General features: G+C 35.1%; 1 protein-coding gene across 7 annotated transcripts in view; it reads right to left on the bottom strand.

Moving 5' to 3' along the window:
* Tanc2 (tetratricopeptide repeat, ankyrin repeat and coiled-coil containing 2) overlaps positions 1-13,428 on the bottom strand; it is a 251,669-nt gene that overhangs the window by 162,102 nt on the left and 76,139 nt on the right. For 6 of the 7 annotated variants that reach the window (XM_048367307.1, XM_048367308.1, XM_048367309.1 and 3 more), the window contains exon 3: positions 6,712-6,783. In XM_048367307.1, the coding sequence (XP_048223264.1) occupies positions 6,712-6,783 (72 nt within the window). Of the gene's footprint in view, positions 1-6,711; positions 6,784-9,947; positions 9,954-13,428 lie in introns of those variants that run through there. The other variant, XM_048367312.1, reaches the window with a different exon arrangement.

Here is a 13,428-nt window from a genome sequence, read left to right as displayed (position 1 = left end):
GCTAGCCTTGAGCAAAAAGAAGCCAGGGACAGTGCTCAGGCCCTGAGTCCAAGCCCGAGGACTGGCCAAAAAAAAAAAAGTACTCAAATAAACCAAGAACAAGCCCAACAAAACTGAAGAAATTAGCATAGCACTCTCAATAACACTAAATGAAAAAGGTCCAACATTCCAATGTAGCAGGCTGGTAGAATGGGCTAAAAAACAAGATCCAATATAAAACTAATTTTTGTTGGATACATCCTACTAAAGTGAATTTATGATTGAAACTTTAAAGAAGACAAGATCCAACTATTTGCTGCCTTGAAGAAATACACATTACTGGAAAGGAACAGAGACTGAAAGTAAAAGAATAAAAAATAATATTCAAAATTAATGGAATGCAAAACCAAAGTAGTTCAAACGATAATTAGAAGGTCACTACATAATGATATAAGGAACTTAAGAAGATATAATGATTATAAGACTACAGGTATAAGATGTATTTATTCAATTTCACAAAACAAACACTACTTGACAATAGAGAGCAGGAAACATCAGTCATGATACCTTCAAAAAGAGACATGTATGTATACAATAAATTGAACCAAAGATGATTTAAAAATAAAAACAAAAACCTTCTACACTGAAAACTCTCAAGTACTGATAAAGAAAGTGAAGAAGACACTAGAAGATGAAAAGACCTCCAGGTTCATGGATCAATAGAATTAATATTGCTAAAATGTTCATATTGCTGAATATGTTCAGTAGATTCAATGCAAGCCCCATCAAAACTCCATTGATGTTGTTCACAGAAATACAAAAAAAATCTGAAGTTCATATGAAAGCATAAAAGTAATAGCCAAAGTAATCATGAGCAAAAACAGTAATGTTGGAGTATCACAATATCTGGTTTCAAACTGTATTATAAAGCCATAGCAACAAAAAAAAATAATCAGGTACTGCACAAAAAGCAAACATATCCAATAGAAGTCTCAGAAATAAACCCATCATCTAGAGTCATCTGATTCTTGATAGAGGTGCCAAAAGCATACTTCGTGGATAAAAAGTGGTTCTGGGAAAACTACATACACATACAAGAGTGAAACTAGATCCATATCTCTCCAATATACCCAGAAACATACTTTGGGGATAAAAAAAAGTTTCTTATTAAAAAGTGGTACTGAGAAAACTGGATATCCATACAAGAGTGGAACTAGATCTGTATCTCTCACCTGCATTTTAAAAATCAACTCACACTGGATTAAAAAAATACTATTAATGTGAAGTCGAGAACTTTTAAACTACTTGAGGAAAACATAGAAAAAACACTTTAAGATATGCACATAAACTAGGAATGATGACTCACATCTGTATTCTTAGCCATTCAGAAGGCTGAAATCAGAAAGATCATAGTTTGCGCTCAACTGGAGCTAAAAGTTCAAAAGAACCCATCTCAACCAATAAAAAGCTGGGTACAGTATAGGACATGCCTATCATCTCAGCTAGGTACAAAGTATAAAGAGAATCATAGCCCATGTCAGTCTGGGCAAAAAACAAATCCGAATTCAAAAATTAACAAAAGCAAAAAAGGTTGAAAGCATGGCTCATGTGGCTTGGGTCTTTCTACTTCCTGGTATCTTCTATTTATTTCTTTATCTTCTAGGTTAGCTTTATTTCTAGGTATTTCATATTTTTGAGGCTATTGTGAATGGAGTTGTTCTCTATTTGTTCACTGTTGGTATTAAAAAAAAAAGTACTGACTTTTGTGGGATTTTTTTTTTGTGTGTGTGCTGGTCCTGGGCTTAAACTTAGTGCCTGAGTGCTGTTACTGAGCTTTTTTTTGCTCAAGGCTAGTGCTCTACCACTTGAGCCACAGCTCCACTTTCAGGGTTTTTGTTTTGTTTTGTTGGTAGCTAATTGGAGATAAGAGTCTCACAGACTTTCTTGCTTGAGGTGACTTCAACTCACAATCCTCAGATCTCAACCTCCTGAGTAGACAGAATTGTAGGCATGAGCCACTGGTGCTGGGTGTGTATTGATTTTACATCCTGCTACTTTGCTGATCGTATCTATCAGCTCTAGAAGTTTTGGAGTGGAGTCTATATTCTTGTAGACATAGGAAGGAAATTCACAAATTCAATGCAAGAGACCAAATGACCTGTTCTGGGGATTTGGTTAGTCTCTACCCAGCTGTGTTACCTTTGCACAACGTATTCATCAGAATGAGATGGAATGTATACATGTGATCAGAAATATGGATTTCTATTCATCAACGATAATCTGACTAGAACTACTGCTGAGTGTTCAACCTTCCAATAATCCTCTTATGCATGGGGAAATGGCTAGGTAGAAGCCTCCAGTACATGGTATCATTCATTGGATAATCAGTGAGTTACCTCTCTGTTCCTCCTGGCCCATATTGATTTCTCCTAATACATCACCTATGCATTTGAAATAAATTTTGATGGATTATATATACACTACATCCAGGTTTATAGTGTTTTTCAAGTTGTCTTAGTCTGCCCCCTTGTGGGAACCAGTTCTTTAGTCTTCAAAAAAAATACACACACACACACACACATATATATCTATGTGCACATATATTTATGTCCTTTGATAACCAATTGTCCTTGACCCTTTATTATGATTATAAGTATATAACATAACATGTTATTATTCATATAATTACATATTAATTGTATAATTAATAATATAGTATATTCATATATAATATCATATTAATATACTATAATAACATATGATATATACTATAATGATAATTATACACAAATGTATGTATGATGATGTATGGAGGGGTTACAGTTACATAAGCCAAGTAATGAGTACATTTCTTTTTGAACAATGTCACCCCTTCCCTTGCTCTCTCCCAGTTTTTCCTTCCTGTCCCCTGGCCAAATTATACAGTTCTTTTTCAGCATAGTGTCTAGTGAGTATCATTGCTGCATTTGTTCACCCTTTGTCCTACTCAATCTGTGACCACCCTTACCCTCTCCAAAACAGGTAAAACTTATAAACAAGACAAAAGGTAAAGAAAATAAAAATAGCAACAAAGAAAAAAACCTGTTTTCATTTCAATAAATATTTTATATGATCATGTGAACATTACTATTGAGCTTTTGTGATCCTCTCCTAAGAATATCCTCCTTTGGTCTCACTGTGTGAATATCTAGACCCCTGAATAATTCATCATATCCTGATAAATTTTTTGGCGGAAGAATAAATTTTTATATGAAATTTTTTATGAAAACACTAGAAAATTTCAATTTTAATTTTATGAAACAGGCTAATATACTGAGTTGAAAGTCAGTAAAAATTGAATTTTAAAAGAAATATAGAATTAGAAATACAAACATTTCAAAGTTCAAATTTTCCAAGTATTATCCAACAAACAAAATTGTTCTTTAAATAACAGAATTGAAAGGTTCTAAATAAATACTACCAACAGTGCTGATTTAAATTTTTTGGTATAGATTAATATTAATATAAAGTTCAAAGTATTTTCCTACGGAAAATAACAACCTCATAGTGTTATGCTAATATTTTACTGAGGATTATGGAAAGTACCTATTTTAAAACATGGCACAAATATACTACTAAGTATTATTTTCTTTATCTCTAAGGCAATTCATATTGAATTCTAAATTATTTTCTTAATCTAAACAATAAACTACTAAAACAAAAAGTTTTAGTTCATTAATGATGTTGCTTATTACATACATATTTTATAGTGAAATTTTAAAATGATACCGTGAATATTGAAATAATTTTTATCACTTTATATAATTATCCATGGTTTCATCAATAAAAATATCTTAGTAATATTCTAGAATGAAGGAGGAGCCTGTTTCAGTGTAAGCATTAGTATACTCACACAGAAAAATGTCAAAAACTAATTTCCACCTAACACGATATTTACAATGGTAAATCTAAGTTAAGTTTCAGTCATATAAAACTAGCTCATTTATCTGTTTAATATTTAGAGCTAAATAAGCTCAGCTTATATATATAATCTCTAATAAAAAGTAAGTCAATGCATAAAGTAGAGCAAATACAATAACAATCATGTGGATGTTGTCTTCTCTTGAATCCCCCATTATTAATCTTTCAAATAGTTTCTGGAAATTAGTAAGAATAGAAGTGTAGGTTCACTCCTCTAAAAACCTAAGAGCAGTCCAGAGAGATAAATGGCAGAAGCTAGATCTAAAATACACTGGGACATGGTAAATTATACAGTACTCTAGGCATTCATACAGTAAGACCAAAGGGAGGACTGTTAGGGGAAGAAACAATGGTGCAATGCCTCTATGCCTCCCTGATCAATTAAATAATGCTCATTGAAATAAATTCCAAAAAAATGGAAACAGGAGGTATTTTCTTTGTTGTTGTTTGTGTTTTCTTTTCTCTTTTTTTTTGTTCATCTATCTATCTTTGGGAGGGTAAGGGGTATACAAAAATGGAGGAACAAAGGGTGAGTAAATGCAGCAGTGTTACTCACTTGATACTATGTTGAAAATGAACTATTCAACTTGTGTATGGGGATGGGAGGGAAAAACTGAGAGAGAACGAAGGAAAGGGGTGATATTGTCCAAAAAGAAGTATACTCATTACTCATATATACTTTGTCCAAAAAGAAATACACTCATTTTAGTGTAAATGAGAAATATACTCATAACCCCTCTATACATCACCTTTAAAACAATAAAATTTTTTTGGGCTGGGGATATGGCCTAGTGGCAAGAGTGCCTGCCTCATATACATGAGGCCCTGGGTTCGATTCCCCAGCACCACATATACAGAAAGTGGCCAGAAGTGGCGCTGTGGCTCAAGTGGCAGAGTGCTAGCCTTGAGCAAAAAGAAGCCAGGGACAGTGCTCAGGCCCTGAGTCCAAGCCCAGGACTGGCCAAAAAAAAAAAAAAATTTAAGTAAATAAATTAAAACCTAAGAGCAAGGTTTGAGGAAAAAAAGCGGGGGGCAGGAATATGTAGTAAATGAACCTGAAGCTTCTTTTTTTTTTTCTCTTCCAAATCTTTAAGTAGTTATACAAAGGAGATGCCATTCAACAAAGCAGCTTATGAATACAGTGTATCTTGACCAATGTTACCCCTTCATCATTCTCTCCCATCCTTCCCAATCCTACCCCTACCCTCAATTTTCTTAATTTTGTAGGATATGCCTTGAATGCATTCCCCTTCTCATACCCCCAACCCCGCAGCTTCATTTGTCTATCCCTCTTCCCTCTGACCCCATCCCCTTTCCAATACCCATTTCCTAGTGTTTATTTTGTAGGACTAGGGACCTTTCTAAGAAATTACATTGTTTGAGTTCTCCTGTGAATCTACCGTATTTTGAATCTGGAGTGTTTATAGGATTAAAACACCACACATTTATAAATTAAACTTTTTTGTGTGTGGTGGTACTGAGTGAGGTTTGAACTCCAGGTGTCATACTTGCCAGACAGATGCAGTACTGCTTAAGCCACACCTACAGTAGTTTATTTTGTTTTAATTATTACTAAAGATTCTCTGAAAGTAAAATTCAGCAAGTAATAGCGTAAGCATTTCTCATACAATCATCAGTTTATTTTCTATTCTGTTTTCATTGTCTTTGAAATCCATTCATTCATTTAATGTTTACTTAATTGAGAGTACTATAGTTCAGATATTTGTTCTTGGCATTAAAAATACAGAAATAATTGAAACAGACAAAAGGCTTTTCTATCCCAGGACAATATTCTATCCTAAATACTGTTTTTGAAGTACTATGAAGAAAACGAAATACAGAAGTAAAGAATGGAGTGGTAGGCCATGGCTGTCATCCCATCTAAGTATGAAGCATAAAATAGGAAGGTTGCAATCCAGACCGTCTTGGACTGGAAAAAAAGTAAAAACTTATTTCAAAATAACTAGAGCAGCCAGGTGCTGGTGGCTCATGCCTGTAATCCTAGCTACTCAGGAGACTGAGATCTGAGGATTGCAGTTTGAAGCCAGCCCGGACCTCCAATAAACCACTCAGAAAAAGTCAGAAGTGGACAAGGTAACAAACTGTACAAGAAATGTATCCAGTGCCTAACGTATGAAACTGTAACCTTTCTGTACATCAGTTTGATAATAAAAATTTGAAAAAAAAATAAATAAAATAAATACACACACACACACACACACACACACACACACACACACACACAGAAGTGGTGCTGTGGCTCAAGTAGTAGAGCACTAGCCTTGAGTACAAAAAAGCTCAGTAACAGCACCCATGCCCTGAGTTCAAGCACCAGGACCAGCAAAAAAAAAAAAAACACAAACAAAACAAAACAAAAACAACAACAAAAAAAAACCCACAAAAACAAAAACCAGAACATAAGAACATAAAGGCCTAGAGTCATGCCTAAGTAATAGAGCACCTAGCTAGCAAGTATGAAGTCCTGAGTTCAAATCCCAATACCAACAAGAAGAAAACAATTCAGTGTATGAGATATACTTTTGGTTACATTCCAAAGTGATATCTAATTGCTTCAACCTTAGTATCATTATAATGGTAGTAATACTATTTCAATGACATGAACACTTTTAATACCTTAACTAAGTGATGTTACAGAATTTAGACTGCATTAATTGTCCTGAATGAGGAACTAGAACACACAAAGTAGTTTTTTAAAAAAAATCACTCCTTAAAAGCACTAGGAAGAAATCCCTGAAATTGTGAAAAACTTACCTTGCCCAGAGCGGCTTTGGCGAGAATCTACACTTGACTGTCTTCGATCTGATGGTTCCTCGCTTCCTCCATCTGCATAAAATTAAAATGAACATAAACAGACAATGAAGTTGAGTCAATGCCTTTTCATCAAATATTAGCCATATCTTAAAACTGCTATGGCTATCATTTGTTTTTATTTCATATAGTCACTATCATTAATCTATTTGAAGATTTCCCATAATGATTCTTTTTTTAACAGTTTTAAAATAATCTTATTTTTTAAAACTTAACATGGGCATCACAGGAAATACACACACTAAGAGGCAAAGAACAAAATCATCCTCAGCCAAAAAGCACTTCAGCTGGATGTATCCTTCTATATCCTGCAAGTGAAACAATGATACATTTGAAAAAATGTATGGTATATGTCGTTCTTGCAGAGATGGATTACACTCCATTCCACTTTAAATATAATAAATGTTACCAATTCCAAAGTTCTCTCACAGCATTTTGCCTTAGGAGCCCTGACTTAGAGCCATGTCTAAATAATGACTGACAGTGTTCCTCTAAACTATGTCAAATAACCCCCAGGGATAAATGTTTTACTACAATAATATTTCATAAAATTTTTTCAAAATCAATAAATTTATAAACGATATAAATAAGAAATGAATGGGTCTTTTAAAACAATATGTAAACAAACCCAGTTCATTATATATGTGTGTATAATACATTATATATTATAATATGTAACAGATATATTATACATTATATACATATTCTTGTTTCAAGTAATACACAAAAGCAAACTGTGCAAAAAAAGCTATAATAATTTTAAGTTTACATATTCCTTCAATTATATGATATAGATAAAATTACTCATTATAAATAAAGTAGGCAAAATAAGACCAAAATCAACACACTGAAGATGTCAAAAAGTATACCTAAGGGGCTGGGGATATAGCCTAGTGGCAAGAGTGCCTGCCTCGGATACACGAGGCCCTAGGTTCGATTCCCCAGCACCACATATACAGAAAACGGCCAGAAGCGGCGCTGTGGCTCAAGTGGCAGAGTGCTAGCCTTGAGCGGGAAGAAGCCAGGGACAGTGCTCAGGCCCTGAGTCCAAGGCCCAGGACTGGCCAAAAAAAAAAAAACAAAAAACAAAAAGTATACCTAAGACTAAGAAACTTATGGACATAAAGCCAGGCATGCTAGTGCACATCTGTAATTCTAGAATTTAAGAGACTGATGCAGAAGGATGGAGAATTTGAGTCCTCCCTGGGCTACATAGCAAGTAGCTAAACAGCTAAACAGTTCTTTCTTTCTTTCTAGTCCCGGGGTCTGAACTCAGGGCCTGAGCACTGTCCTGGCTTCTTTTTGCTCAAGGCTAGCACTCTACCACTTGAGCCACAGTGCCACTTTTGGCTCTTTTTATATACGTGGTGCTGAGGAATTGAACCCAGGGCTTCATGTATATGAGGCAAGCACTCTACCACTAGGCTATATTTTCCCAGTCCAACAGCTATTTTTTTTAGACTCAAAGCTAAAGCTTTGAAACAGTAGTCTACATGACAATAAACTTCTTTTAACTTTAGTCAAGTTTAAGATGTATTAAAGATTGGACAATTTCCTTTATTTGTTCTTTTATCTTATTTAACTGAATAGGAACAAGAAGTAGCTGAAGGCCAGGTTAACAAGAACTACGCTTGTCTTGGAATTTTTTGTAATACTCATGTACTAACATGCATCTCTCTTTGAACACATGGCCTTTGTTTTTCTTTTCTTTTTTTTTTTTTTTGTGCCAGCAATGAGACTTGAACATCTGGCCTGGGTGTTGTCCCTGAGCTCTTTTGCTCAAGGCTGGCACTCTACCATTTGAGTCACAGCCCTACTTCTAGCTTTTTGTGGTTGACTGGAGATAAGAGTCTCATGGACTTTTCCTGCCTGGGATGGCTTTGAACTAAGATTCTTAGATTTCAGCCTCCTGAGTAGCAGGAATTACAGGTACAAGCCACTAGCACCTGGCAACACATGGCCTTTTTACAATTAATTGATATACAGTTTTAAATTAGTTGCTAGAGGGCTGGGAATATGGCTTAGTGGTGAAGTGCTTGCCTCGTATACATGAAGCCCTGGGTTCAATTCCTCAGCACCACATATATGGAAAAAGCCAGAAGTGGCGCTATGGCTCAAGTGGTAGAGTGCTAGCCTTGAGCAAAAAAGAAGCCAGGGCCAGTGCTCATGCCCTCAGTCCAAGCCCCAGGACTGGCAAAACAAAATAAAAAAGAAAGTTTCTTTTTAGTACACTTATATGTAAGGCTTAGTAATAATTAATATATTTATACTTATATATTTACATACTATATATATTCATCAAATATTCCTTATTTTGCAGAGGGCTTAGCTACAAGGTATATCAGTCAACTGATCTCAAAAATAGAATGTCAATACAAATAGAAAATAAATTGGCAGAAAATGTTCCTTTAATTGAGTCCAGTACAATCTTAGCAAGTTAATAAAACACTCCACTAATTTAGTCAGATTTATGAAATAATTTAGCAAACTAAAAAAGACTCCAAGTGATAATCATATTTTAAGATTTAAAATACTTCAAAAATATGTCAGTTTAAATCATATTTTAGTTTTAATATTACTCAAACTTACACTTGAATATACTTATATTTAGAAGCTGGGCACCAGTGGCTCAGTCCTGTCATCCTGTCTACTGGTCTGAGATCTAAGGATTGTGGTTTTAAGCTAGCTCAGGCAAGAAAGTCCCTCAGACTCTTACCTCCACTTCACCAAGCCCCTCAAAAAAGTGATAAGTGGAGCTGTGGCACAAGTGGTAGAGTGCTTGTCTTGAGCAAGAAGGCTCAGGGAAAGCACTCAGAGAAAGACCCTGAGTCAAGCTCCAGAACCAACACCAAAAACAATAATAATAAACATGTTGATATAATGCTATCTGAAATATAAAAGTAACAACTTTCCTTAAATATAATTGGGGGGAAAACCACAGCAAAATTGTACTTATGCATTAATATCTCAAAATGATTGGTCTGCCTGTTAAAATAAAAATTTTAATTCTCATTTAATTTTAGAGGAAAAAGCTCATTTAATAGTCCCTTAACTATACTTCAAATTTGAAATAGTCAACTTGATAAACTTAAATTTTTTAATTTAGTTTTTGCATGCTGGAGCTTGAACTAAGGACTTATAATCTCTCTTGGCATTTTTGTTCCAGGCTGGCATTCTACCACTTGAGCTGTATCTCCACTTCTGTCTTATTCTGGTTAATTAGAAATAAGAGTCTCTAAGACTTAGCAACCAAGGCTGATTTTGAACCTTGATCCTCAGATCATAGCCTCCTGAGTAGCTATGATTACAAGCATGAGCCACCAGAACCTAGCAATTTTTTTCTTAATTTATTTATTAATTAAACAAAAATTTTTGACAAGGTGTTGTGCAAAAGAGGTACAGTTACATAATAGGGCAGTGTGTACATTTCTTGTGATATATTACACCCTGTTTTTCTTTCCTGTCCCTAGATCAGGTAGACATATATCCATTACACAGTGTACCAAAAACATATACAGTAGCCACGTGGCCTACACCAAAGGAAATTCACCTAGGACTTTAAATGTAACGTCAACAATAGAGTTTGCTTATCCTTGTCTTATATGAACATACATACAAAGCTTTTAAGCTACTGTGATCCACTGAGAGGTCTATTTTTGGCCTTTATATGTTGAGTAGTTGTTTGGTTTTAGTTACATAATGTCGCTGACCCAAACCTGTAGGAAATACCATTTGACAAGAAGTTTTTGGTTTCCCAGACCTTGTCTCTACTGTCTCCCCCTCCCCCCCCCCCACCTTAACAGTCGTATATCAAGATCATGCCCCTTTGTTTTCTGTGTTCTAGGCTTCTCTCACTCAACATTATTTAGAACCTAGGAATTTTTAAGTTTTCCAAATTTCTAGTTATTCTTCCACACATAACTTTTATGAACTAATATTCAGTGTGCCCACAAAGCTTATATATTCTCTTATTTGCAGTATGTATTTAAGGACAAAGAGAAAAGTTGTAATACTCAATGTAAATATATGAAAATAGAGTAGAAAACTTGGAGACATGGATAAGGAGGTGATAGATTGTGTAGAAAGATTGAAAGGGTGACTGATCAAGATGCAATTATGTGTATAAATAAGTGGACATGTTCAATTGAAACCCCTGGTACAACTATTTGGAGATAGTAATTTTAAAACAGGTGTAAAGGACAGAGAGAAAGATAGCAAACAATTATTGACTATTACTATCTGCCAGGAATTTTACATAGTTTATCAAAGACTTCTGAACTAAATACTTATGTCACAGATGAAGTCACTGAAACCCATGGTTGGTAACTGAAATCAAATAATCAAATAATAAAAGATGAAGCTAGATTTTAACCCAAGGCTTTGTGATTCAATGCATCTCTTTAAAACTATACAAACTTACTAAGTATTTGTTGAGTTTTAATTTATTAATATGGTTCCATTTCATTTTATTCCAAAAAATGTGTTGAAAGAGTTACAATTCAGTAACTATAGCAATTCTTCTTTATACAATTCGACTAATCAAGTAGCTTATAAAGATTGAGAATTTAAATCCATTCCTTCCTATTTTGTTTCCAATATGAAATAAAAAAAATCTTCCTCTGAAGAAAAATACTTCTTCCAAGGTGCATGGGTGCTTTCTCTCTACTACAAAAGTTACTGAGAGCTCCTTTAAGCAACGAACTGGCCACAATCCAAAAAAAAAAAACTGAAAAGCCTCATGGTGAACTTTGAAACACTCCCAACATTCTGTAGATCATTATTATTGTTCCTTACTATGGACACCACTATGCAAAAATTCTATATTTGAGGAAGAAAATTTTAGATTTGACAGTGTGTTACCTGTGCTTGGGCAACTAAAGCTCACATCATGCAAAGGCTCTCCAATTCTCTGTGACATCTGTCACTAAAAACAGGCATTCATGCTTTATTCAACAAAACTACTTCTCTAGTTTACAAAAAAAAAAAAACAGAAGAAATGCCTGCTCCTTCTAAATATTTACAATGTGAAAACTATACTTTTTTTGTTAAAAAAATCAATGCTCATTACAGTGACATATGAATTACTCTTGCCAAATCAACCATTTGCAATGGAAACATTTTTAACTCACTTATGGTCTGGAACAAGGTTAACCACCATATGTTGTCCTAGAAATTACACTGGAAAAAATGAGTAGCAAGCCTGATCTACTTGTTTAATGCTCAAAAAAATCTTTAAGCATATTTTCCTAGAATAATTTGTATTCTAAAGATAGCCCTTGAAATAGGGTAGAAGTATATTGAGGATAGACACTACAATGGTGCCAGGTACTGGTGACTCACACCTGTAATGCTAGCTACTTGAAGGTCTAAGAGGATGAGAACTGCAGCTAAAGGCCAGTCTGAGCATACAAACAAGACCCCATCTCAACCAATAGCTAAGTGTGGTGGTACACACCTGTTATCCCAGCTATGATGGAAAGCACAAATAGAAAGATCTCAGTCCAGGAGTGAATCTAGGCAAAAAGGAAGATCCAATTTTTTAAAAGAGGGGGCTAAAAGTAAAACTCAGTGATCCAGTATGAGGTCCCAAGTTCAAAACTCAGTAATAGGGGGTAGGGGAAAATAAAGAGAGGAGAGGTTAGGAGGGCAGGGGATGGGAGAAAGAGAGAGAAGAGGAAAGAATGGCAAGACCCTGCTACAAAAGCAGAAAGATTAATTAGAAGGGCAATAAACACAATCTCTGGAAAGTAATGATTTGAATAACCCGAATGTAAGAACAATAAGGATGAAAAATGAAATCTCTGAAAACAACCTCTAATTTACTTTAGCAACTACTAAAAGTTTAATGGTGGCATAGACACAAAGAAAACCCCTTTTTCTTGGCTCCTTGTGGATAATCTTGGGAATAATAGATCCAAAATTTCTCCCAAACCACCCTGAAGAAATGGTAAGACCTCACTACATAATTACATGTTATACATATAATATAATATTCTTTGTGGTCAAGAAAGCATTTGGAAGGTATAGTGGATTGTCAGACTGTAAAGTTTTATCACTCAAAGAAATAAAAACGGGCTGGGGATATAGCTTAGTGGCAAGAGTGCCTGCTTCGGATACACGAGGCCCTAGGTTCGATTCCCCAGCACCACATATACAGAAAACGGCCAGAAGCGGCGCTGTGGCTCAAGTGGCAGAGTGCTAGCCTTGAGCGGGAAGAAGCCAGGGACAGTGCTCAGGCCCTGAGTCCAAGGCCCAGGACTGGCAAAAAAAAAAAAAAAAAAAAAAAGAAATAAAAACAACAGTCAGACTCAATAGCACCATATACAATAAAGTTTACTATACAAACTCCTTGGAAAACATGTTCAAACTTTAGAAGTGGAATTGTTAATTTTATGATATAACCTGGACACTAGTGGCCTAATCACAGATACTCAGGAGGATGAGATCTGAAGATTGTGGTTTGAAGGCAGCCCAGGCAGAGAAAGTCTAAAAGACTTTACCAGCAATTAAAAAAAGCTGAATTGGAGGAGTGATTCAAGTAGTAGAGCACCAGCCAAGAGAGCTTGAAGCCCTGAGTTCAAACCTCAGTACCAACACACACAGACACACATATCATCATACAATATAAAAACAGAATAAGAGCAACAAAATTTATCCCCA

This window comes from Perognathus longimembris, chromosome 17 (genome assembly GCF_023159225.1).
Source record: "Perognathus longimembris pacificus isolate PPM17 chromosome 17, ASM2315922v1, whole genome shotgun sequence".
Lineage (NCBI taxonomy): Eukaryota > Metazoa > Chordata > Mammalia > Rodentia > Heteromyidae > Perognathus > Perognathus longimembris.
This window is presented reverse-complemented; position numbering and strand designations above follow the sequence as displayed.